This window comes from Penicillium samsonianum, assembly GCF_028829775.1.
Source record: "Penicillium samsonianum strain IBT 33392 chromosome Unknown utg000006l_segment0_segment0, whole genome shotgun sequence".
In the NCBI taxonomy this organism is placed as follows: Eukaryota; Fungi; Ascomycota; class Eurotiomycetes; order Eurotiales; family Aspergillaceae; genus Penicillium; species Penicillium samsonianum.
Genome location: NW_026643264.1, coordinates 14,436 through 36,840, shown reverse-complemented (window position 1 = coordinate 36,840; position 22,405 = coordinate 14,436). Strand labels below are relative to the sequence as shown.

The window sequence follows — 22,405 nt, the reverse complement described above, 5'->3', positions numbered from 1 at the left end:
GTATCCCCTGTCTTGCCCATGTTATCCAATTGAGTTTGAATCAACTGCTTGATCGTTTAAAAGCAGTCCCAAAGAATGAACATGCTGAGACTCAATGGACAGATCGTCAAATGACCCTCGCCAAGGTGAACGCACAGAACCGGGGCATATCCCATACCTTACAAAGGATGCGAGACCTCACAGTCTTTATCCAGGCCAGTCCTCAACGTCGGGAGTCATTCCTAAAGCTTCAACTTCCAGCCCTAGGTCTGATGCTAGTCCAGGATGTCAAGACTCGATGGAATTCAACGTTTCTAATGCTTCGTCGGGCAAGAAGACTCCGTTCTTTCATTGTCATGTTTTGTGACCACTATGACTATCCAGAGTTCGCACTTAATGATGATCAGTGGCGCCAGGTTGACTATCTTCTTTGTCTCACAAAGCCATTCTTTGATTATACCCTTGCCCTTTCGAAGACTCGAGACGTGACATCGCATCTTGTCTTCCAGATCTACAACTTGCTATTTGAGCACATTGAACGATCAAAGATACAGTTACAACGGAAGCGTGTCGTTTGGAAGAAAGAGATGCTTACCTCCCTCGAAGCAAGCCATTCAAAGCTGTCTGAGTACTATGAGCAGACGGATCATATGCGGGGGCATATCTATGCGGTTTATACGATGCTATCGCCGGATAGTAGGTTCCAGTTCTTCCTTTCTGATGACTGGGCGGATACCAAAAAACTCCGTGATCAGAATCGGGTGGCCTTCCGAGAGGCACTTGTTCCCATCCAGGAACGTCTTACCAGCGCTAGTGCTAGTGCCCAAGGCCCTTACGGGCCTATCTCTGGATCGACACCAAGATCATACCTTCATAACCTTGTTCGAACCCAGAAGTCTCACTCCAAAGTGACACCGGGCCTAGTTGTGGATGAGCTGACGCAGTATCTCGACGGCAGTAAGTTCAATTTTATTTTCATCCCTATGTTCATCCCCATGTTCATGATACTAATTTCATACAGATGTAACTGATTCGGAGCCGCTATCCTTTTGGAGAGAGAATCAGTTCCGTTTCCCGGCCATTGCCGCACTTGCAAGAGATGTCCTTGCAATTCCAGCGACGGGCGCTGGGGTGGAACGTCTATTCAACACTGCACGCGATGTCTGCCACTATCGCCGTGGCTCTTTGAAGTCGCATACTATCGAAGAGTTGATGCTGTACCTCTGTACATCAAGGTTCAGCCTTGAAGTACAGGAAGCGAAGGAATTTGAACAGTTCTTTACTTCTGATGAGATCCAGGCATTAGCGGAGGAGAAAGATGAGCAGCCAGATGATATCGACGTTGAAGAGATCAGTGATACTGAAGAGCAGGGTGATGGATCTGGATCTACTCGATCTAGAGATCTGATAGATTTGACGATGACGATGGCGTTGATAATGACGATGCTACTATCACTGCTGCACCGTCTCAGCTTCGTACATCGGGGAGGAAGAGGAAGCATGTTGAGGATAATTTGTATGAACGTTATTAGATTAGCATGTAGATAGGTTAACCTCACCTAATATCTAATCAGTTGATCTCATCAGTCAATCTCATCAGTTAATCTTATCAATCTCATTAATCAGTGAATTCTCAATCAATTGGGGGCCTCAGACAGTAATCTGAATACTCAAAAATACTAGGAAATTCTGCATTACTATGCAAATGCCAAGAATTGGCAAGTTTGTAGTGTTTGGGGCATATTGGGCCCCCATAAAACCCCAGTGGGCTCTTACCTTAGGCCCACGGCCCATCGATGGGCCTCAGGAACGGGCCCAAAACCCGGCCCATTAGTGGGTTGGAGTGGGTTGGGCTTTGGGCTTTATGGGCTCTGCGGAGGTCTAGCTTTCGACCCAAATTGGGTCGTGCGGAAGCCTAATGGTTGGTACCATGGTCACATGATTTTCTGGGTATTTTACCCCGCCTCAACCGTGTCTTCGACTTTAGTATTCAACATATACGAAGCTATTCTTCGCGAGCGAAATGCTGTGTTCTTCTCTCCGACCCCTAAAGCTAAAGCTTCTATATGTGCCGTTTTAGTAGAGGTAATTATAATATATGGAGAGTTTTTTTCGGTCGGCAGAATATTTTGTAATCTAAAGTGAGTGGTTGCGGCATGTAATTACTTATTTCCACTCACTGTACTTTTCATCTGGCGCCCTAAAAGTAGCGCTTGCATATGGCTGAGCATGACAGCCTCGTCGATTACTAGCGCCGCCAATTATCACACCGCCTTAGATCACACAAAACTTCAACCCGTCCCCGTTCGGCTGATCTGGCCACACTTGATTTCCTATTCCAAAGTCGCCTAGCCTTATCATATCCATCGACATGTCTTTTTTGTTTTTTTTATGGAACAACTATAAGTCCAAGGAAGAGGAAGTTTTTGACCTTGTATTTACGAGCCAGGACCAGCCGAAACCTACCAACTTAGCAGGGCTAGTACAAAGCCTCAAGCAGTTCTTGAACAACTGCGAGGATGGGGCAAAGTTCAAAATAAGATATCTTCTCAAGGAAGCTCTTCTTTCCCGAGAGAAATCTCGGAATGAATACACCATTCGTCAAAAGCGTGCAATTAAGCATGGTAATACGAGACTCTCCTCGTATCTCCGAAGATCCATCGATACACATGCGCACTACTTCTCCGAATTAAATGGCCTTCTCCCTAAGGATATGCAAGTCAAAAAAATGAATACAGCGCCTCAACAAACACCAAAATTAACGGTCAAGGGTCACGTCCCTATCGTTGCCGAACGCTTCGCGTGTTTGGAACTCGAGGAGCAGGAAACAACCGATACCGAGTCGGAATACACCGAGCGGTCGGCTTCTTTGTCAGAAGAAAAAGTAGCTCACGGAGGTGGGCATTCTCTCGATGAAGATGAATTCGATTTATTTTGCACCTTGATTGAGTGTAATCTAAGCGAGATACTTAGCACATGGAAGGACATGCTCAAACACGAGATCAGACCCATCACCGCTGCTGCAAGTAAGTTCACGACTACCCCCAAAAAATAACCACTAATTCAGATTCGGCTCCGCAGTTACGAATTGTATATACAACGAGATAAGTTCTTCCTTAGAACAAGCCCGACTGCTCGCTCCGCATTGGTTCAATGAAGAGTTTCTAATGCGAAAAGATGATATGTTCCACGAGGGACTAAACATCATATTCGAACGTGAAAAGGATTCGCTCTGGAACAGGTATGCAAAACTCCATGATACATTGCTAGAGGTCCGTTCTGAACCTCGACAGTGTCATGGATGTAGCGATCAAGATGGACCGCAGCATTGTACCAATTTTCGTTGGTGACTTCATTTACTCATTCGTGATGGTCCGGTCTGGGCTTAAGGACCGGGACTTTTATATCTTTCGTTTCAGTGTGGGCCTTCGCTTATTACGCCTTATCCAGTCAGTTGAAGGAAACGAGAAGTCACGTGTTGATGAGCTTCAAGAAGATACCTACAAGGCACTCGATTTCCTTCACAATGTCATGTCCCACCCTATGACGCCGAAGTTCACGTGCCAGGGGGTTGATAAAGTGATCCAAGAGGCCAAGCGCTTGAGGCCCATCGTCCAAGGGCTAAGAGAACCTTCTATACTATGCAGCATTACTCTTTGGAGTGTTGTCCAAGTGCAGGAGGTCTTTATGCAACTTTTAGGGAACCCGCTGATCGCCATGACAGCTCATATTTACGTTTATCTACGGATCTCCAATCTCGTGGGCCCCACTCCCCAGCTTGAATCGTTCTGCACGAAGCATGAGAGTATGCTGTTCTGGAATTGTCGACCACTCACTCTCAAAGACTGGGGTATTTCCTACGAGAGATGGGTAATCCCTAGAGAGGAAACTGCGGAGGAAATTGCATGCCTAAGATTGAAGCGGTACAAGAGCAATTTTCTCATGAGAGAATTTTCGCTGAACGACTTCAAGTTGACCAATGATCTGAAAAACAAATTTTCTTCTCAACCAGGGAAGATCTTCGACACGATGAGATTAGAATTGGAACGAGAAATGCCAAGCAATACAGTCGTCCTTTACGATTCAGTCTCCGAGATTGTACGGGTTATCTTCAGGAGTCAACTTGGATTCCCGCCATCTATCGCGATAGAGGACGTTCAATTGGCATATATGTTCTATAAGTATATTGATCGGGTTGCTGAGCCGTTTATCTTGAGACTTAAGGAAATGCAGGATTTCGCTTAGGTGGTTTCGGAACGAGAATGGCCGTGGACTGTGTGTGAACGACTTTGGGGGGGGGGGGAAGGGCAACGAGTTGATCCTACTCGAGTGACTAGGGCCGTCTCTGTGGGAGTGGGCCTCCTCGTTCAAACGGAGCCCCCGATTGGTTCACTATCGTCAGCCCACTATGCCTTTATTAGGTTATAAATAAAAGCTTTTGTTTTAAATCAAACATAGAATCAGAAGGCAGCTGATTATTATGAAATATTACGGGAGATCCGGTACCTGAATAGGTAACTCACGAATGTAGATAAATACGAGATGAGCGCCTTCCGTTCTTCTCTTCTGTTTTCTCTTCAATTGGAATTTGCAGTCCTGGGCCTATCAACTGATCTGCTTTTCTCACTTTGACGATGCCAAATTACATTCTATACTGAGAGAGAGAGTTCGATTAGAGTAGTGGCTTAGGCGGCCATGGAAGACACTTGTCTGACTGAGCCATGCTGGAACCGTGAGGGGTACGATATTTGAGTAGTGAGACTCGTTTGTCTCTCATAGGGAATAGGGAAGTTGACGTGAGCTCACGTCTCTTCGAAGCTTGCTGGGTTTGAGGATTTGGTTTATTACGTGTATCAGACCAAAACTTGCGGCCTAAATGCATGCCTGCCCACCCCCGCTTCTGTCAAACTGTAATTGATCAGTGTTAATTTTATTTGCTAGGTCGCGTTCTCCGCGGCACGACGTATCACAATTTACAAATAGGGTTTCTGCAGGTGCCGTGCTAGAGACTTTCCCCAGAATGCATGCATGACCACCGATGAAGTCGTCGAAGCAAGCCAGGTTCCGTGGCTTGAAGACATAGCATATTTATTAGACGTCTCCAAGAACCTATTCACCGAGTCTGTCGCGGGGTTTTCCATCGCAGTGTGAGAGCTTTGACGTGGAGAGATTGTGGACAGAGAAAAAGGAGGTGGCGGGCACAGCTTCTCCGCTGCACGACGTGTCAGAAATAATGCATCGGCGTCTTGACTTCCACAAAGGGCTTTCTAAAGGTGACCTGTCACACTAAGCTATGGGCTAGAGAAGTTCATAGTGCACCGTGACTCACGACGCCACTCCTGGTATTTATTGTACCCAAGCTACCAAAAACCCACTCCAGTCCAGTCTCATCCTCGAAATGTCAACACCTGGCGCAGGTTCTTCCAGTCACCGTTGGTCACCCTTTCCGTAGCCTGATAGTGAGGCTAATAAACTCTCTGTGCAAGCATACCACCAGCTTCAAATACCCAGTAATACACCATTAGAGCTACGACCCTCGCCCGGCAAAGGATGGGGTGCTTTCGCCACAAGACACATTGAGCGAGGATCTCGAATTTTGAGCGAAAAGCCACTCTTCATTATCCCAAGGCCGCATACCGACATCACGGAAGAGCACGTCGCAATGTCCTTTCAGAGATTGCTACCCAGTCAGAAAGCAGAATTCCTACTCCTTCGGGACAATGGGTCGAGGCTTTTTAGAAGCTTGAATGCAGCCTTCGCCGAGAACTCTTTTGGCATCGTAACGTCAGACCCCAACAAGCTTCCAGCTCATGGCTTATTTCCTCTTCACTCCCGCCTCAACCATTCTTGTACACCAAATTCAAAAATCCCCACTACTAGCGGGGACATTATTTCAGCTTTTGCGACTCGAGACATAGACGTCGGTGAAGAGGTCACCTTTTGTTATAACACAGATTTCGAATGCAGAACCAGATATGAACGTCACGAAGCCTTGGGCTTTGCGTGCAATTGCATGGCCTGTCTCGCCGGCACTCCTTTCCAACGACTCAGCGACATGCGACGGCAACTAATTCGAGGGTTACAATATCTTACTCTTGGCGTCGACATGGATGGGCAAAGACAGAGTCCGCGTTCTTCGATGATAGTCGACTCCAGACTGAGGATTGCAGCGGAAACTTTTAATATACCCATTTCCTCTAGGATGATCTACATTCTCCTAACAATCTTTTTGATCGAAGAAGAGGGCTTGTTGGATGATTTTATGATCGAAAGGCTAAAACCGAGCTTAATCAGATCGGTCAGCTTGTTCAAGTCAAATAGCAATTATAGTATTGCTAGGCTCGCTCTGAGCCAGGAAAGCTGGCTGAAAAGATTGCTTGTGGGATTCCAGCTGTTTGGGCGAAAAGATGCTGCCGATCTTGAGGTGACCCTAGCGTTACGACAACTACGCCAAATTTATTGATACAAGGAGATGCGAGGCATGTCTATACGGTCGTGTTTATTGAGATGAGCGCCTGAGCCCGATTTGCTATTCCTGCGTGCTCATTGCCCAAGAGCCTGTTACGTGAAACTACACGCTTATTTTCAGTACAATGAGAGACAACTTTACCTGTCACCTAAGGGGTCTTGATATCTTAAACGTTCGGTTTGCTAGTATAAGCTTTAAGTTCATAGAGAGCACAGTTCTCGATATAGATTAACGATGCCAGTGTACTGGAACGAAGAAATAAACTGCGATCCAATTCTTTAGGGCCTGTTGTGATGAGGGCGGGGTAGTTCAGGGACACAGCTGCACCACCGAGAATAATCCCCGCGGTATTTGTAGAAATAGACAGGTTGATTTCCGATCAAAACGATTGACGGAACCCATCAGATTGCGCGTGGCCCCTATCCGTCTTACCAGCCCAACCTTACTCAGGTTGGGTCTGTTCCACTAAACAGAAATTTCCCAGACAACAGAAATTGTGAAAATTAGGTATCTTTTATATAGCATGTTCATACAAAAGGTACATACACCCAACACTTTCTTTTCTCTCAACGCTCCCACTAGCTAAATGGTAAATAAGAGTATTAATAAATAATAGAAGTCTGGTTTAATTGATTTGCTACTAAGATCAATTTTGGATATCTAATGTGGAGGAATAGAGACTAGATTTAAAAAACACTTATGTAACATAAGAGATGTATTCGTATTTCACAAGCGAGTGGCCACTACAAGCGAGTGGCCACCCCAACCAAAACGCGTCAGTTAATTTAAACCCTGCTTCTTCAACCACCCACCATGCCACCAATTCGCTCTCAATCCTCTAGAAATTCAATAGAGCAAGAGGGTAGGCTTTTGTTAGCTATCCAGGCTTTTAAAAATGGAGATATCAGCTCTATTTCTCTTGCTGCGCGTACCTTTAACGTCCCGCGTACAACTCTCCGCAACCGAATTAATGGAATGCAACACCGCGCGATTTCTCGCGCCAATTCACATAAATTGACTGCAACTGAAGAGGAATCACTTCAAAAATGGATACTCTCTATAGATTCTCGTGGATCAGCGCCCCGGCCTTCTATAGTTCGAGAGATGGCTAATCTTCTTCTTCAACAACGTGGAACCACCCCGGTTACTTCGGTCGGCGAAAATTGGGTTACGAATTTTGTTAAAAGGCACCCTCTTCTCTCCTCCCGATTCTCGAAACGGTATAACTACGAGCGCGTGAAATGTGAAGACCCGAAAATCATTAGGGAGTGGTTTGATTTGGTTCAAAAAACGATCCTTCAATTTGGAATCGACCCTGATGACGTTTATAACTTTGACGAGACTCTATAACTATTCCACGTTGAATAACAGCGTGATTCTCAAACCCTACATAGTTAAGAGTGCGGGAGCTAGGCAGAAAACCGACTAGCGCACGCTGTTATTCAGGAAAACCAACGCTGTTATTCACAATCCCTCTGCTAAACTTTCCAGTTCCTATTTTTGAATTTTGAGGCATCACAATGAATCATTACGAGTTTAGTACTATTTTTGCCAAATTACAGTTCTCTAGCACCGGGGGCGGTGATGTAGTGGAAAATTCCTGTCTCCGACCGTACAATTGTAGTCTTCCGACAAACTTATCATGAATATATATATTGCACAAGGGAAGCATAGGTAAATTTACCACAACATTCAGAATCCACCTTCATAATCCACTTACCACTCACTGCTACTAAGCCTTCTCCACGATATTGGTATCAGAAGGTATCATGGTAATTTGACTGTACTAGGATATCGAGCGTCGTAGGACTTACAACGCTGGATGTTGCCTTCCTCATAGCTTACAACAATTGACTGCAGTCTCCTGTATACAGAAAGAAGCAAGGGGCATGATATTGGAAGTCGTACAAATTCATCTTGCTTAGATCCCTTCGGCTTCATTGAGTTTATACCCACCCAGCCAGTCGAGGGTTTTGAGCCCAGCAGCGCTGATCTTCTCCTCTACCCATTTATGCAGCCTTTCATTGATAGCTGCATCGTCCGGCTCGTGGTTAGCATCGAGTCGCCTGATAATCCGCCAGTGCACCCCTACTGCCCCGAGCATATGCCTAACGAACAGAGTTGAGTCGCGGGTAGCCAATAAAACATTCTATTTGTAGAAGGTGGAGAAGATGTGGGGAGCTTCAGCAGTCAGAAACTTAAGTCGCTGCCGGCGCTAGGCCCTAAGTAGACTAGTGCCCGCTGAAAATCAGGAGAACCCACGCTGAAATTCACGATATTCTGGGGTTGTAGGTCTGCATTAATCGATTTTAATGTTCTATAGCTATGTCACAGCCCAGCCCAAGCGCCACCGAATCCATTCAGGAGTCGGTTATCGAGAACGACCGCCGTTCGCTGCCGCCGTATCTCAAAGTTCTCTCGGATTGCCGGGTGGTTCTATGTACGACCCATGGCTAGGCTGCGGCACTATCCAAATTATCGGCAGATAATCGATTATCGTATCCGTAAATTGCGGATAACGATATAAATTCATTATCGAATTATCCGCAACGATACGATACGATAATTATATTTTCATTTGCTGATATCCGCGGATTATCGTACGATAACAAATATTGCAAACATGCTAGGACTCGTGACCTGATCGAGTTTGCATAAATTATGCATTTTCTCCAGTATTTTTTGGAGTATTGAATGTGTAATTGATTGTATATTCGTCATGCGAATGAGTGGCCTACGATCTTTTCTCCAAATTAGTCTACTTTGCCTCGCTTTATTGCAACAGCATTCAATTATTCAAGATTATATTACAGGTTATCAAATTCAAATCCATCTGGCTGCTTTGGCTTCTTCCGAATCCTCCTCCCCGATCTCCCCTGCGTGGACCCTTCAGTTGGCATTTCAGGAAGCGGGAGATCATTATCACCATCATCCTGAGGCTCAACGGCACTATGAAGCCTCTTGCGCCGTGGTTGCTTGCCCTGCGTTGTAACCGGTGTAGGAGTCGCGTGCTCAACTGTATGATTATCTCCCAGATCATTTTCTGAATCATCCGATCCATCCTCCGCATGGTTACCATCTTCTTCGTTTTCACTGATTGGCTCGATATCGTTAAGCGACGGAGTTGGCTTCCATGTTTGATCGAGTATGGCAGCCTCTCCACTAGAGAGATACTCCTTGATCATCTCGAGCTCGGTTTGTTGAAGCTCGAACTTCGATGCGAACAAATGAAGCATTAGAGACCTGATTGTTTCTGGTTTAAGCTGCCCCCGGCGATAGTGACAGACATCACGAGCACAATTGAAGAGCCGCTCAACACCAGCGCCACTAGCCGGTGTTGCCAGATTATCCCGTGCCATCGCTGCAAGCACTGGATATTCATGCTCATGTTCCTTCCAGAACACCCTTGGCTTTCCTTTGGTAAGACCTATTGGATAAATTAGCTGGAAAGCCGTATAATAAAGCAGGGAAGTATACAAACCCTGTGCAAGATATCGTGTGATCTCATCCTCCGGTCGGTCGATTTCACTTTGTAAAGTAGCGTGCAAATCCATTATAAGATCAAGCTCCTCTTCATCCCCTTCTTGAGCGACTTGGGCTTGAGAGGGCTCCTTGTGGCGAGTAATGCGTTGTTGATATTGGTCAAATTCCTTCACTAGTTTATCCCGATAGATCTCCATCCAATTAATATCTTCGCCCCTCTCGTTTTTCCCTTTCCAGTTATCGCCTTCAAAGAACCGAAGCTTCTTCGATGGACACAGAATAGTTGCAATTGCATAAACTGTGCCAAATGATTCACTGTCGGTCGCTCCGTAGTACTTTGAGAGTTTCTGTTTCGCTGCCTGTAGTGCCTGAAGCATTCTCTTTTTCCAAGGGACAGTCTTGCGTTCTAGTAACTCCGCAACACCATCAAGATGGCTAAAGAGCTCCTTATATATGCTGAAGATCGAATGAACAGTAACATCTTGAGTCTTGGACAAGATTTTGGTGTAATGAAAGAAAGGCTTTGTGACCAAAAGGAGATACTCCACTTGGCGCCATTCCTCTTGACCGAGCTGAAACTGAACGTATTGGTGGGTTGAACAGTACTGGTTGAAGACTCGCTGTAGTTTCTTGGCACGTTCGAGCATCAAGAAAGTAGAATTCCAGCGTGTACGAACATCTTGAATCGGTAGAAGCTTGGGCTCTGTTGTTTGAAGCGCCCGGAAAGCCTCTCGGCGCTGAGGACTGGCGGTAATGAATACAGCGAGCTCTCGAATCTACAATATTTTAGCAATTATATCCTCGGAATATAACATGATACATTTACCTTCTTCAAAGTAGCCACGATATTCCCTGAAGCGTGATCTGGAGCGGACTGTAGCGACTTCGTACGTTCATCTGACCACTCTGACTCGGCCTCTGCATTCTTTGGGTTCGCTTTGATCTTTCCAAGGAGGTCTTTTAGGCTAAGTTGTATAACGTGCACAATGCATGGTACTCGGAAAACAGAGGTATTGTGAAGAGCCTGGGACTGAACCATCTCTTGAACGCCTTGAATCATTGTGTTGTTGTTTGATGCATTATCAGTTGTGATTGATAATACTCGGTCGGTAATACCATGCTCTTGGAAGATTCGGATAACAGTCTCGCTTAGCTGAGTCCCAGTATGTGATCCCTGGATATGCTCAAATCCAAGAAGAACTTCACAGTAATTCCAGTCCCGGTCGAGGAAGTATCCAGTGATTGCCATAAATGCCTGGCCAAACGGAGAGGTCCAGCAATCAAGTGCGATAGAGAGAGAGCTTCCAGGTGAGCACGCTCTGTTGCTGTTCCTGGACTTCACTATCCAAAAGACGTGTTAAACTGCGGGTGGACGGGATATTGAGCTCTGATTTGGCGAGCCTGGTGTATTGCAGAAGCTCTTTGAACTCTGGGTGCTCAACAGTGCGGAATGGGAGACGGGCAGTCGTGATAAACTTGAGGATCTTCTTCTGGAGGGTTGTCTGGCTGAATTCCGTGCTTGTTGATTGACGCGGCTAGGTAGAGATAAGGAAAATTAGTGTACAATATAGATTAGATCTAGGATAGACTTACCATCTCTCGGAGAAGCTGATCTATGCTTTGCTTTGTAGTCTTCCGCGGCTGAGAGCAGTACGCACTATTAAGATGGTTTTTCATGGGAGAGGGACCAGAACGATTGAACCTTGGGTGAACAACCACACTTTGACAGCGGTTGCACATAACCTTAGGCTCGCCAGTCCGCGCATTTGCAACCTGATCAAATGAGCTCCAAACATCAGACTTTTTCTGTATAGTATCCCATCTAATCGATTTCTGCAGTTCTTTCTTGCTGCCAAACTCAGTCATTAGCCACCATTGTACAAACTGTATCCGAGACGTCTCCATCATTGGATCGGTTTTGTCGCAGTTGTAGAGAATATAGATGGTTGAAAGAGTTTGCCGACGCGCTGTAGTAATTCGGGGGCACGAGGATATCGAGGGGGAGGGGGAGTGTCTGAGACAGGAGTCGATTGTGCTATGCTCTAACTGCTTAGCGCGTCTGAGGATTCGTCTGATTGTGGAAATTCTGAATCGATGAATGAATTGGCGTACTGAGATGCCTCATATTGGCTCCTTGATACTTGGGAATAAGACATGACGAGTAGAGGACCAGGCACCAAGTGTAGAACGATCGAGTATACCAGGAAGAGACTTACTAGGAATTTAGCGGGAAAATTGGTGCGTAGGCAAACGTGTGCGCCCGCGATGTCGACGTGCTCACGATAATACTCGATGCTAATTGGGTATGTATTAAGCCTATGTGGAGATTCAGACGATAATTGACGATAATCCGCCGATGATCCGCCGACTATCTTCGGATTATCCAAGAGTTATCCGCGTGTCACCAACACCAAAAAAAATGCCAAGTCCGCCAGTTCCAAACTTCAAATCTAAATTGCGCCTTACTTTGGTATGTAAACATGCTGAGTAAAATGAACATATAGATGAACTGCGAACTAGCGAATCTATCCATACTATTTTCAGGATCAAAACTATACTATTGGTGGATCTGGATATTGAATTAAGACTTTACAGGGAAATGTACTATATTCCTTCGGCATCAAATATATATATCTGCCAAACCACCACCCATTAATTAATTTTATAAAATTACAGGCGACTACAACTGGCTCGCTATAAACCAAAACCAATTGTTTATTCAGAAAAGATTTATTAACGATTACAATACTGTTTCTTATTATTTCCCAGAAGAAGTGAAGGAAATAGGGGATGAGTACTGTTATGACCAAACATGCAAAGATTCAGATGTAAAACAGTGTTTTGTCAGCTTCATAAGTATCACCTGATGGTCCAGAATAGGATATATTAGCGGACATTATGCTAGTGCGGATAGTTTGCTGATATCCAAACTATCGTTTAGATATCCGCGGATATCTGCAACGACGATGATGATAATGATCGATTATCCGCAATCCGCAATTTGCGGATAACGATAATGGGTCATTATCGTTATCGTACGATATGCCGCAGCCTAGCTATACCAACGTTAGTTACGTAAAATATTATGTAATCATAAGAAGTACTGAACCAGTTGTCTAACAAACCAATAACCTCAAAATCAAGCTCTTGGATGAACCAACCAGGTGTTGGATCGTACTGGGAGTTGCTTTCCTATGTTTCAATACTCGCTATATATTCCACAGTGTATTCATCCGGGTTTTTGGTGGACTCCAATCACTTTATTATATTTATTATATTTATGTAATTTATGTAAGAGGGAGCATCACGTAAGAATAGCTAAATCAACCAGATTTGGCTGCAGACTACAGCCAGACTGTAGGTACCCCCGTGGGATAGAGGGGTTTGATTGGGGCTGAGTTCAGCTGAGGGCAGGGATTGAACTGACTCAGCATAGCGTCTCCCCTGAATATAACTCTTGACCTCGGACCCTACCTTTCTATCCTTTGTTTTGCATTAGTTGAACTACATTGCCCCCGTTGGTTATTCCTGAACAAGAAAATTCAGCTAACTTAAAATTTTTTGTTTCTTTCGCTGTCCCATCACATATGAAAAGCTCGTTAGCGAACTTTCAGGATGGGTCTTAGCCACGTACCAAATGAATTATTATTCATGGTTGTACAACATCTTGAAACGGTTAGAGATATCAATTATTTATCTCGAACTTGTCGCTACTTTAACTCAACTGTCACTCCCCTATTATATAAGAGGGACTCACAGACGAATAGGGCAGCTTTATTTTGGGCTGCCAGAAATGGGAATCCAAAAACAGCTTATCTTGCAACCTACGGACAAAAGGCAGACATCATCAATATAAAAGACTTTGACGGTCGGACACCACTGTCCCTCGCCGCCAAGCACGGGCATAAAGCCGTGGTGAAAATACTGCTTGAGACTGGGCGAGCGGAGGTGAATGTGAAAGACTCTTACGGTCAGACACCACTGTCTCGTGCCGCCGAGCACGGGCATGAAGCCGTGGTGAAAATGCTGCTTGAGACTGGGCGAGCGGAGGTGGATGTGAAAGACAATCGCGGTCAGACACCACTGTCTCTTGCCGCCGAGCAAGGCCATGAAGCAGTGGTGAAAATACTGCTTGAGACTGTGCGAGCGGAGGTGGATGTGAAAGACAATCGCGGTCAGACACCACTGTCTCTTGCCGCCGAGCACGGCCATGAAGCAGTGGTGAAAATACTGCTTGAGACTGTGCGAGCGGAGGTGGATGTGAAAGACAATCGCGGTCGGACACCATTGTCCCTCGCCGCCGAGTACGAGCATGAAGCCGTGGTGAAAATACTGCTTGAGACTGGGCGAGCGGAGGTAGATGTGAAAGACTCTTACGGTCGGACACTATTGTCCCAAGCCGCTAAGGACGGCCATGAAGCAGTGGTGAAAATACTGCTTGAGACTAGGCGAGCGGAGGTGGATGTGAAAGACCAGCGCGGCCGGACACCATTGTCCCTCGCCCACGAGCGGGGGCCATGAAGCAGTGGTGAAACTGCTGTGTGAGACTAGGATGTAAAATCATATATCAACAGTCATGGAACAGATCGCCGTCAAAGCCGTATCTCGTCTAGGATCCATCTTGATCGTTAAACAGGACCCTGCTCGTGCGAAATATCTTCAAAACTACCATTCTATATGGCGAAGGTGGGTACAAATTCGAACGTCAATAATATAGTATTCATATATATTATAAATTTTTTTATATATACTAGCTTACTTCCACTACTCGTATGTGAAGGCCAATTACTTTTATCTATTTTGTATAAATTTGTGGCAACGGTTAGAAGTTATTAAACTAGATAGGAAGGTTTGGTTCAAATGCCTAACTCTATTCTAGACGTTCCACCTCTAAGATTTTTACAAGCTCTTATTGGCCGAGAGCGGCCCTATAAAACCGATATCGCCGGGTGTTTTTTTCCGAATAGTTATGTATTGAAGAGGGGAACGCTCAAGGCAGTATGCTCTTCTGGCATACGGGTCGATTCAGCACTCGTAATTCCGCTTCATACCAACCAGGGCATACAAAGAGAACTGGGATGTCAATCCAGGAAATTAATTCAGGGAGGTGTAGAAGTGTATACAGTAAACCCTATTTAGTACGATCCTGGGTTAGTGCTATATCCTAGTTAGTGCGATAATTTCTCACCGAAAAATTCAGTTTCACATCCAAATATCGCAACTTTTCCAGGCCCCCCTTACATTTATCGTACTATCCAGATCATTATTCACCTAATTACTTAATATTCAACCCATTACAACCAATTAAAATGCCCCGTCAAGCCATCACGAACCAGCAAAAGATCGCTCTCAGAGAGCAGCACCGCAAGCAACCTTTGACTACCCAAGCCCAGCTTGCTCACTGGTTTAATGAGACCTATTACCATCGACCTACCCAGTCTACCCTATCCGCTATCCTCTCCCCTAAATATCGACATCTCGATACCGATCCGACCGAGCATACGATAAATGCGAAGCGGTGCCGTACTGCGGTGCCGTACTGCGGTGCCGTACTGCGAAGTGGCCAGACCTCGAAGCCGCACTCATACATTAGATCGTTTTCGCACAAAAGAAGATCCCAATAACACAAGGCGTTATTCGGGCAAAAGCACGGTTCTTCTGGACCCAGATACCAACATACGAAGGTCATTCCATGCCAACATTCAGTAATGGTTGGCTAGACGCCTTCCAAAGTCGGGAATCAATTCGGAATCGGCTATATGCTGGTGAAGATGGAAAACCGGAGTCCGCAAGTGAGACAATGATTCCTATCCAGCAAGCACTCGAGGTATATCATCCACGAGATATCTTTAATTGTGATGAGACTGGACTTTATTGGAGACGAACCCCTGATCAAAGCCTTGCTACTAAGAAACTATCGGGGAAAAAGCAACAGAAATCAAGAATCACAGCATTATTTTGCTGTAACTCCGACGGTTCTGAGAAATTGATTCCGTGGTTTATTGGAGCGGCTCAAAAACTCCGCGCCTTTCCTGCCGCTCACATCAATATTAATAACTTTAATCTTTAATGGAGATCGAATACAAAAGCATGGATGGTTGGTAAGATCTTTGAAGAATGGCTTTGATGGTTTGATAGCCAGATGGTTAATCGCAAGGTGGTGCTTCTTATGGACAATTTCTATGCGCATGAATCCGCAGTAAAGACCATTAATAATAGTCTTTTACCATTTCAAGACACCTTGATCATCTGCCTTCCGGCTAATTCAACGAGCCGGTTTCAACCATTAGATCAGGGTATCATCAGAACCTGGAAGGCCTACTGGAAACGCCAGTGGGTAAGGTTTATGGTGGCTGAATTTGACGCAGGCCCTGATCCCATTCAATCTATGAATACGCTTGAGGCATTAAAATGGGGGATTCAGGCCTGGCAATTTGATGTTTCCGCTCAAACTATTGCAAATTGCTTTAATAAGGCATTAACAGAGAAGGGCGAAGACTATCGAATACAGCAGCAGCTAATGAATGAACTTAATGCTGGTTTGGCTAGGCTAAGGCCTATATTACTAGACCCAATGAGCATTGAGAACTTCCTTAATCCTATGGATGAGGTGGTGCACGATGGCATTGAGACTATAGATGATATAGTGCTAGCCCAGTTCACCAGAGATGATGATAATGGTGAAGATACAGATGCAGAAACCATACCTGAAACCCCCCTGGTTCCGATAAATGATGCCATTCATGCATTGGAGACGCTTCGTTTATATAAAGAGCAGCAGGATCGGGGCGAAACGCAGTTTATAACTAGCCTGTATAAACACCAGAGGTTAATACAGGATAGGAGATTAAATGCACAAAAACAGAGGGATATTAGGGGCTATTTCTGTATGTAAACCTGAAATATATATATATATGTTACTATAGTGCGATACCTAGTTAGTACGATGGAAAATAGCCAAACCAACTATATCGTACTAAACCGGTTTTACTGTACTTATGACCCGTCACTGTATCAACCCCCAAAAAATTTACTAACTACCCTGATGCTTGTACACTGAGATGATTGAGGTCATACGGTTTATCATGAACCCTGAAGTGGTGCCTAAGGCCTCGGTCGCATCCCCAGATTCCCACACCCCATCAAAACATCTTGAATTTCAATCGGCATTTTCTCGACAACTAGAGGGCTATGCAATCTCCGAAGCAAATAGGGGCAATTTCAGATATACTGGTTTAATCTCCCAAAACTTTAGACCAATCCGAGGCCATTAGACCTCGGCAGTCTAGCGAGGAAGTTCACCTGCAGTCAAGCGGGACCCACTTTTTTCTCCCATAGTAAAAAATAGAGTTTCACTTACAGTCTAGCAGACTACAGCTGCCCCCGTGGGATAGGGAGCTTTGGAGGTTGCTCATAGCCGGACGGGCGGCCCTCTATTGAATGCCGCCGCGAGCACCCGCAAGACTACGAGCAAGGCCACCGGCGCTATCGATGTCAAAGTAGGTCTGCAGCGTACCCTCGTCGGACACTGCGTCAGGACAGAGGTTGATCGTCGGTGGCTGCGAAGATCCGTCGACGGGGTCAGGACCACGGGCGGAGATTCCGGTGTACAGATGACGCCGATAATGAGCCGGGAGGAGCGCTTCCCATTGGGTCGACGTGGGCAATCTCTTGCTTGCTGAGCACATCAGGACATGTCCAGCCGGTCATGGTGGAGAGGGAGACCTCGTGGGGCCCTGGAGGCGGAGGTTGATGGTCTATAGCTTCACAGCCGTGATGCTGGACAAGTTGTTGCACTAAGCACTCCGCAAGGGGCTTTGGGGCTAGTTGGTAGTCGGATAGGGTGGTTAAGACCGCTCGAGACTATTGAGCTATAATTGGTGGTGACCGGATCGGCGAGTGTGGCCTTGGGGTAAGTGGTTCGCTGAGTGGCTCGCTGAGTGGTTTGCTGAGTGGTTCGTTTAATGGTTCATCGAGCAGCTCACCGAGTGCTTCGCCGAGTGCTTCATTGAGTGAGGGACTAGCAGACGTTCTACCGGGGTCCGTAGCTGTTGGATGAGGAGAAAGGTCTCGGGAATCGGCATTGTCGTCAAGTAGGCTTCCGCAAAGCCCACAAAGCCCAAAGACCAACCCAACCCAACCTACGAATGGGTTGGGCTTGGGCCCGATTCTTGAGCCCACAATGGGCTTTGGGCTTTTTTTTTGGGCCTACGGCCCATCGTGGGCCCCCAATGGGGGCCTATCAATTAACAAATAGTGCAAACATACTGATTTTCCTGTAGTTCATAATTTATGCATCTTTTGCCTCGAATCTTGGGTAATTCATTTACAAATTTTAGTTTTCACGTAAATTAAAACAGTAATTAACCAAATATAACACATTCTGATTTATTATATATCACTATCTGCTAGTAGCTCTCAAATTCATCATCTAAAGTGATCTTTCTCTTCCTCCCAGAAGTACGTATCCGCGGACCAAGCTCTGGTAGTGGTAGCTCAACAGCATGAGTATTAGCAGAGACATGATTACCATCAACATCATTATCAGTAATCACATCAATAAGATCCTCAGAATCTGCTATAGCTTGCTCTTCAGTATCGCTAATACTATCCGATTCAACATCCTCAGATCTCTCATCCTTCTCCTCCCTTAATGCTTCAATCTCATCCAAAGAGAAGAACTTTTCAAGCTCTTTTGCCTCTTGAATCTCAAGCTCGAATTTGGATGTACAAAGATACATCATAAGCTCTTGGATTGTTTCGGACTTCATACAACCACGGCGATAATAACAGATATCACGAGCAGTGTTAAATAGTCTCTCCACACCAGCACCTGTAGCTGGAATTGAGAGAATATCTCGTGCAAGTAAAGTGATTGCTGGGAAACGGGCTTGGTGCTCTCTCCAGAAGGAAAGAGGCTCAGAATCAGTAACATCTAAAATAATTAGTATCAACAACATTATACTAAATGAAGTTCATACATACCACCGTCAAGATATTGAGTGATTTCATCTCGAACTAGCTTTGCTTTAGACTTTTGGCCATTAAGCAAGTTTTGCAGTGATGAATTTTGCCTTACTCCTGTAGAGGAGTCTTTAGGGTGCTGAGAACTAGCAAGATGCTGTTGGTAAGGAAACAATGCATCTCGAAATGAGATACGATATATATCACGCCATTCTTTGTCCCAATCGTCTGACAGAAAGAATTGGAATCTGCTATCAGGAGCTAACATAGTAGCAATTGCATAGATATGCCCCCGAACTTCATCCGTCTGCGAGTAATATTCATCAAGCTTTTGTCGGCCTGCTTCAAGGGACGAGAGCATTTGCTGTTTCCACATAACACGCTTCCGCTTTAGCTGGGATATAGACTTCTCCAAATGCTCAAAAATTGCATTATAGATCCGGAACACAAGATGTGCAGTTACATCTCGAGTCTTTGAAAGAGCAAGTGTATAATCAAAGAATGGCTTAGTGATGCAAAGAAGATAGTCGATTTGACGCCATTCTTCATTGTTTAATGCCATATAATCACAACTATAATCTGCACAAAAGGGCCCAAAATAGTCACGACGTCTTTTTGCCCGGCGAAGCATCAGATATGTTGAATTCCACCGAGTTCGCACATCCTGAATTGGCATAAGTCCTAGCTCATGTTTTTGGATCTTTAAAAATGCATCCCGGCGCTGTGGACTTGCCCGGATAAAGACTGCAAGATATCGGACCTTGTTTAAGGTATGGGAGATTCCCCGATTCTTGGTTTGTGCATTCGCCTTAGCTAATATAGATTGACTCTCAGTCCACTTAGTCTCAGTGGTGTCAGTGAGTGGAGCAGCTTTGAGACAATCAAGAAGCTGTTTCAAGCTTAATTGGATCACATGTGCAAGACAAGGGGTCCGGATGATATTAACATCAGGAGGTAAAGCCTGCTGTAGAGAATCAACCAGTGTTCTGTTGTTTGATGCATTGTCTGCTGTTAATCCAAAAATTCGATCTTGGATATCATGATCAACAAGGGTCTGTAATAGCATGCTACTCATGTTAGCGCCAGTATGAGCGCCATGAAGAGGTTTGAAATCAAGAAGCACCTCTCGGTACACCCAATCTATATCGATGAAATAGCCAGTAATAGCTATAAATGCCTGTCCAAATGGAGATGTCCAACAATCTAGTGCAATTGATATCTTTGAATTTTCTGGAAGCATTTTGAGGATAAATTGTTGTCGTTCCCTGACTTGGCTCCTCAATCGTCGACGAAAAGTATCGGCAGAGGGTATCTTTGGCTCGCTTGGGCTAGCTCGGGCTCTGGATATCAATTTTCGAAAAGTATGGTGCTCGACGAGATGGAATGGGAGTCGGTTAAGGGTAATAAACTGGAGAATATCATTCTCCCAATCTTCTTGTGTGAATGTTTCATTGGGTGTAGACCTCGTCCTCACCCGCATGGACTCGGAACCGACCCGACCCTCAACCCGCATTTTGCGGGTTTCGAGTCCTTACCTAGGACTCGCGGGTAGAACTCGGAGGGCCAGGGAATTGGTACGGGTCACCCGCAGACTTGTTTCGGGTCCACAAACAGGACAAACACCTAATTCTTGGCAGTTGCATTAATTATGAAGACTTGGTCTGTATTTTTGATTATTCTTGTGTTTTTCACTTTCCATCTTGTAGCTTCTGATTTCTATTTTCTTTACAGTTGAATTTAGAGAAAATGAGGGCATTCCAATTGTAAAATGACTATCTCATCGTTGTATCATAACCATTTAGACGTACTGAGCGCACTCGCGCCCTTCCAGTTGTACGGTAAACTGGAAGATCTATATCGTTCTCAATATCATCTTCTTCAATACCCTCATCCTCGCCATTTCCATCGTCCTCGTTAACAGATACGACACTTCTCCGCCGTTTTCCCAATACAACCGCACTTGGCTGTGGTATCTCCACTACCACAATATCATCCTCCTCATTATCACTAATCGGTTCTAGATCGTTTATACCGTTTTCGCGTTCTTCGCCTTCCGCTTGTATTTCTTGGAATGAGAGATACTCATTTAATAGTAGACGCTCCTCATCCTCCATCTCAAACTTTGATGTAAACATATACATCATAAGCTCTTGAATGGTCGATGGTTTTAGAAGAACCCCGACGGTAGTGACATACATCGCGCGCAGAGTTAAAAAGTCGCTCAACTCCAGCTCCAGTAGCTGGAATAGTGAGTATATCCCGCGCTAAGGCAGCAAGCGCGGGGAACACACGCTCATTCTCTCTCCAAAAAACACGAGGCGCAGTCGCAATAGTGGCTATATTTAGGGTTAGTTATAATATAATAAGGGGGTCCAGAGTACTCACGACTATTAAGATACTGGCTTAGTTCGTCATCATTAGTATGATGCTTCCGATAGAGGTGGTGCCTGCCCACATATCTTCTCAAGTTCGGATAGTCCTGAGTTTAAAGACACCGCTCTGGGCTCCTCTCCATGTACAAGACGGTGCTTATATGGTTCAAGGCGATCTTCAAGACTCTTCCGATACCGACCTCGCCAATTAACCTCCGGATCCTTCCAATCTTTACTTGTAAAGAATTGGAGCTTGTTCTGTGGGGACATGATAGTACCAATTGCATAAAGATCACCATGCATATCATCAGTCATACCATAGTACTGTGATAGTTTGGTTTCAGCAGCCCTAAGGGCATCAAGCATCACCTTTTTCCATAGAACTTTCTTCCGTTGGAGCCGTGCTTTCGATTGCTCAAGATGAGTAAACAGCTTGTTGTATATACTAAATACCAAGTGGATAGTGACATCCTTCGTCTGCGAAAGCACAGTGGTAAATTGGTAGAAGGGATGGGTGATCCAGAGAAGATATTCAACTTGGCGCCATTCCTCGCGAGTGATCACAAGCTCGTCCATCTGGTATTGCTTGCAGAATGGCTCAAGAAATGGTTGGAGCCTTTTCGCACGTCGGAGCATCAAAAAAGTCGAGTTCCAGCGGGTCTTCACATCTTGAATTGGTACAAGCTTTGGTTCTATGGACTGAAGCTTATATAATGAATCCCGCCGTTGTGGACTTGCATTAATGAAAACTGCTAGTTGCCTAATCTATAATAGTGTTAAGGTTAGCGTTAAGTGTAGATTTAGGGCTAAAGTCTTACCTTGTCTAGAGTATGGATAATCTCAAGCGTTTTAGATGGTTTTGTCAAAGGACCTTTGCGAGGGCATTTACCCCGGCCTTCATACCAATCTAACTCAGCTGTCTTGTTTGTTGGTATTGCTTTCATTTTGCCAAGAAGATCATTAAGGCTCAGTTGGATCACATGTGCAATACATGGTACTCGGATAATAGCTGAATCATTATTGATCTCAAGTGAGTCAATTGAGTCTTGGAGACTCGATATCAGCGTATTGTTGTTTGAGGCGTTATCTGTTGTGATAGCGAGCACACGGTTTGTGATATCGTGTTGTTGTAGAAGTG

The 22,405-nt window shown here is 45.1% G+C and overlaps 6 protein-coding genes across 6 annotated transcripts; 3 read left to right on the top strand and 3 right to left on the bottom strand.

Annotated features, from left to right (window-relative positions):
• Nucleotides 1-2,707: 2,707 nt before the first annotated feature.
• On the top strand, nucleotides 2,708-4,224 carry N7471_010280 (uncharacterized protein; the record flags this gene model as incomplete). Its single annotated transcript, XM_057282999.1, has 3 exons — nucleotides 2,708-3,005; nucleotides 3,061-3,220; nucleotides 3,273-4,224. 3 exons carry the CDS (start codon nucleotides 2,708-2,710, stop codon nucleotides 4,222-4,224), a joined length of 1,410 nt encoding a protein of 469 aa, XP_057131978.1.
• Nucleotides 4,225-8,369: 4,145 nt separating this feature from the next.
• N7471_010279 (uncharacterized protein) lies at nucleotides 8,370-8,552 on the bottom strand (the record flags this gene model as incomplete). Its single annotated transcript, XM_057282998.1, has 1 exon — nucleotides 8,370-8,552. The coding sequence occupies one exon, from the start codon at nucleotides 8,550-8,552 to the stop codon at nucleotides 8,370-8,372; it is 183 nt and encodes a 60-aa protein (XP_057131977.1).
• A 2,659-nt stretch (nucleotides 8,553-11,211) lies between these two features.
• Nucleotides 11,212-11,836, bottom strand: N7471_010278 (uncharacterized protein; the record flags this gene model as incomplete). The annotated part of the gene is made up of 2 exons (XM_057282997.1): nucleotides 11,212-11,466; nucleotides 11,525-11,836. 2 exons carry the CDS (start codon nucleotides 11,834-11,836, stop codon nucleotides 11,212-11,214), a joined length of 567 nt encoding a protein of 188 aa, XP_057131976.1.
• A 1,710-nt stretch (nucleotides 11,837-13,546) lies between these two features.
• On the top strand, nucleotides 13,547-14,452 carry N7471_010277 (uncharacterized protein; the record flags this gene model as incomplete). The annotated part of the gene is made up of 1 exon (XM_057282996.1): nucleotides 13,547-14,452. The coding sequence occupies one exon, from the start codon at nucleotides 13,547-13,549 to the stop codon at nucleotides 14,450-14,452; it is 906 nt and encodes a 301-aa protein (XP_057131975.1).
• Nucleotides 14,453-15,240: 788 nt separating this feature from the next.
• Nucleotides 15,241-15,555, top strand: N7471_010276 (uncharacterized protein; the record flags this gene model as incomplete). The annotated part of the gene is made up of 1 exon (XM_057282995.1): nucleotides 15,241-15,555. One exon carries the CDS (start codon nucleotides 15,241-15,243, stop codon nucleotides 15,553-15,555), a length of 315 nt encoding a protein of 104 aa, XP_057131974.1.
• Nucleotides 15,556-17,364: 1,809 nt separating this feature from the next.
• On the bottom strand, nucleotides 17,365-17,619 carry N7471_010275 (uncharacterized protein; the record flags this gene model as incomplete). The annotated part of the gene is made up of 1 exon (XM_057282994.1): nucleotides 17,365-17,619. One exon carries the CDS (start codon nucleotides 17,617-17,619, stop codon nucleotides 17,365-17,367), a length of 255 nt encoding a protein of 84 aa, XP_057131973.1.
• Nucleotides 17,620-22,405: the final 4,786 nt, after the last annotated feature.